The sequence below is a fragment of the Phyllostomus hastatus genome, unplaced genomic scaffold, assembly GCF_019186645.2.
Source record: "Phyllostomus hastatus isolate PE091 unplaced genomic scaffold, TTU_PhHast_1.1 phas_scaffold_317, whole genome shotgun sequence".
NCBI lineage: Eukaryota > Metazoa > Chordata > Mammalia > Chiroptera > Phyllostomidae > Phyllostomus > Phyllostomus hastatus.
Genome location: NW_025334023.1, coordinates 16381399 through 16384690, shown reverse-complemented (window position 1 = coordinate 16384690; position 3292 = coordinate 16381399). Strand labels below are relative to the sequence as shown.

The window sequence follows — 3292 nt, the reverse complement described above, 5'->3', positions numbered from 1 at the left end:
AGAACCCTTGACCCAACAAGCATCCATGAGAAGAATTATACAATCCTCAGGTGAGGACACACTTTTATGTAGATGAGTTCTTCTTTCCTGAAAAAATAGAAATGATAATTTAACAATCAGCTGGCTTAAGATTTTACTAAGAAAATGTAATTTGCCTAGTTAAATTGAAATGATGGAATTACTTTAGTTTACTCTTCTGCTATAAATTTTTAATATTATTGTTTTGACATTTAGTTTTGCATAATTATTTTTTTATTTTATGTCCCTTGTCTGTACAAATTGTGATACCTAGAGGGAAAGGTCTAGATTTTGTGTGGTTTCTTATTTATGCATGAAACCTGAAACTTAACTGCAAAACCTTGTTGTGGAAGGGTAAAACGGACAGATGATTGAAAATGAAGAAAAGTTAACCTAATAAAATTGTAGATATTCCATAATTCTCATTTGATCCTTGACTTTTGAAGGGAGAAGTAACATGGTTCATTAGAAGGTATTCATTGCTCTGCTCTACAAATAATCTCTACATTAGTCACTTCCTCCAGGTTTAAAATTCATTCATAAAATATACCAGTGTGGAATGCATGTCTCCTTAGCTTGTTTCATTTTGATTCTAGCCTGTACATTCTGCACAGACATCTGAGCACACTTAGGTGACCACACTAAGGGCACTAGAGATCAATAGCTCTTTCCCTTTTTGACATTTCTCTTTTCTTTTTAATCTTTGCTTTTCTTTTCCAGGGCTTTTTTCTTACATTGAGCCCTGAGTAGCCAGTTGTCATTGTATTTAAGAAGGACCCTGATGAGATCCGGCAAAAGCAGGGTAGAATGAAAGGTGACAGGATGATTTTGAAATGTGACAATATAGCACATGACAGGTAAGCAAAATTTCCCTTCAGAGGTAGGCAGGTTTTCATTTATTTTGTTAAGGCAAGTCAATTACATGAGGGACATATCCCAAGTGGGTTGTGGTTTTCTCATTCACTTCTTCTCTTTCTCCTTAGAAACACAGAACCACGCTTTGCAAAACTTCTGAAATAGCTCAACTGCTAAGTCTTAAGAGTGAAGATATTTGAAGTTCTGCTGTGGAGTCTGCATACCTTTGTAAGGGGCTCAAATTCCTAGAAATGGCATCAAGTAATGGCCAAGACCAATGGCCCAAAGAAGACATTGAGATGTTACTGGACCTCCTAGAGGATAATCTCCCACCCAATGACAATAACACATTTAAAGCAACCCAGTCACAGATGGACTGGGGAAAAGTAGCTTTTAAAGATTATTCTGGAGAAATGTGCAAGCTCAAGTGGTTAGAAATTTCTAATAAAATAAGAAAGTTTCGTACTTTGACAGAAATAGTTCTGGAAACTAAGGAACATTTGAAAACGTCTTACGAAAGGAAAACACTCAAGAACCACCCCCACCTACCCAAGAGGCCCCTGACTGCTTACTTCCGCTTCTGCATGGAGAACAGGGCCAAGTACTCCCAAATGTACCCTGAGTTGAACAACCTGGAGCTGACCAAGGTCCTGTCTAAGAAATACAAGGACCTCCCAGAACAGATGAAGCTGAAATACATTCAAGACTTCCAGAAAGAGAAAGAGGAGTTTGAGGAGAAACTGGCTCAGTTTAGGAAGGACCACCCTGATCTAGTCCAGAATACCAAGACTTCTGTTGTACCTAAAAGGAGACCAACCAAAGCCCAAAAGAAATTTCAGGAAAATGTGGAAAAAGTGAAATCTCCCTCAGAAAACTATTTTTCTGGGAAGATAAAATTCCATGGAGAGCCCAAGAAGCCCCCAATGAATGAATACCACAAGTTCCACCAGGACTTGTGGTCAAGTAGGGAGCTGCAAGACCTGCCCCCAAGGGAGCGCATGGTGGAGATTGGCAGACGCTGGCAGAGAGTCCCATTGAGCCAGAAGCAGCATTACAAGAAGCAGGCCGAGGAGCTGCAGAAACAGTACAAGGTGGACCTGGATCACTGGCTCAAGAGTCTGTCCCCTGAAGAATACACTGCTTACAGAGAGAGAACCTATACTAAGCGTAAGAACATGAACATGAATGGAGGCCCGGACGCCAAGATCATCAGGACAGATGTGCTCTGCCCTTCAGCAAGGGCTCTGCAAGAAGGGCTCTGCAAGGAGGAGCAGGGGCTGCAGGCTCCAGAGACAGAATCATCAGGGACTAGAGGGGCCCATTCTCATGCCTCACACACATTAGAAGAAAATAAGGCAGATGCTGAAAAGGCAGAAAGCAGTAGCTCCTCAGACTCCAGCTGTGGGGAAGAAGATGAAGACTGTGAGGACAGCAGCTGCAGCTCACCTTCCTCAGGGGTCACCTCTGACTCAGACTCAAACTGAGCTTTGTCCATTCCCAAAATGGTGGGACAGAGAGCTTCCCAACAAAAGTCCCTGACATCTGCAACAAAAGGAAGGGCTGGTCTTCCTTTCCCTTTTATTTCTTTGTTTGTTCCTTCATCACCTCTACCCCTCCTAAGTACAGGGTGGAACACTTTGGGGGTTATGTAATTTGGGACCATACTCTTAATATGAGGTCCACAAACCTGGGAGGAGAAATACAAGTTTTGAGCATGTATGGGGTCCTCCTTCAGCATGTCTACCACTCCCCAGTAACTCCGTGTGGTGAAGGCTCTTGAAAGAGATGATTGGGCTGTGGAGGTCACACTGCTTTAGACTGAGTGTTTCTGAAGTCAGAAGTTTTGCTTTTGGAACATTTTGACAATTGCCAGGTGTGAGGGCCTTGGGCGGATGGGCATAAATGGTGAACGAATTAATATGCTCATTTATTGTTATGTAACAGTCATAGAGATGTAAAGTACATAGAGAATATAGGCAATAATAGTGTAGTAACTATATGCAGTTATCAGATGGGTGTGAAATTTATTGGGATGATCACTCATTAAGTTATGTAATGTCTAATCACTCAGGTGTACTCCTGAAACTAATGTAATAATGTATGCCAATTGTAGTTTTTAAGAAATGATTTTTTAGAAAGTTTTACTTTCCCCATTTTCTGTGTGCCAGAAGTTTTCTGTGGCCACCTTGAGCCTGTGGCTCCTACACTCCCTACAAGAACTGTACCTCTGGACTCTTGCACTCTCTGGTGTGAGGAAGGAGTTGGCTACTCTGAAATGTGAGAGTGGGCAGCTCACGTAGGAGGCAATATTTTTATATATATATTTAACTCTTACATCTCTGTGAGAATTACATCTCTATAATTTCAAATATATAGATAGAAATATATATATATATATTTCTTAAAGTTCGCTATTTCA

General features: G+C 41.0%; 1 protein-coding gene across 1 annotated transcript; it reads left to right on the top strand.

The window, feature by feature from the left end:
• Nucleotides 1-1124: 1124 nt before the first annotated feature.
• LOC123805360 (upstream-binding factor 1-like protein 1) lies at nucleotides 1125-2357 on the top strand. The gene has a single exon (XM_045817824.1). It carries the CDS (start codon nucleotides 1125-1127, stop codon nucleotides 2355-2357), a length of 1233 nt encoding a protein of 410 aa, XP_045673780.1.
• The last annotated feature ends 935 nt before the right edge of the window (nucleotides 2358-3292 follow it).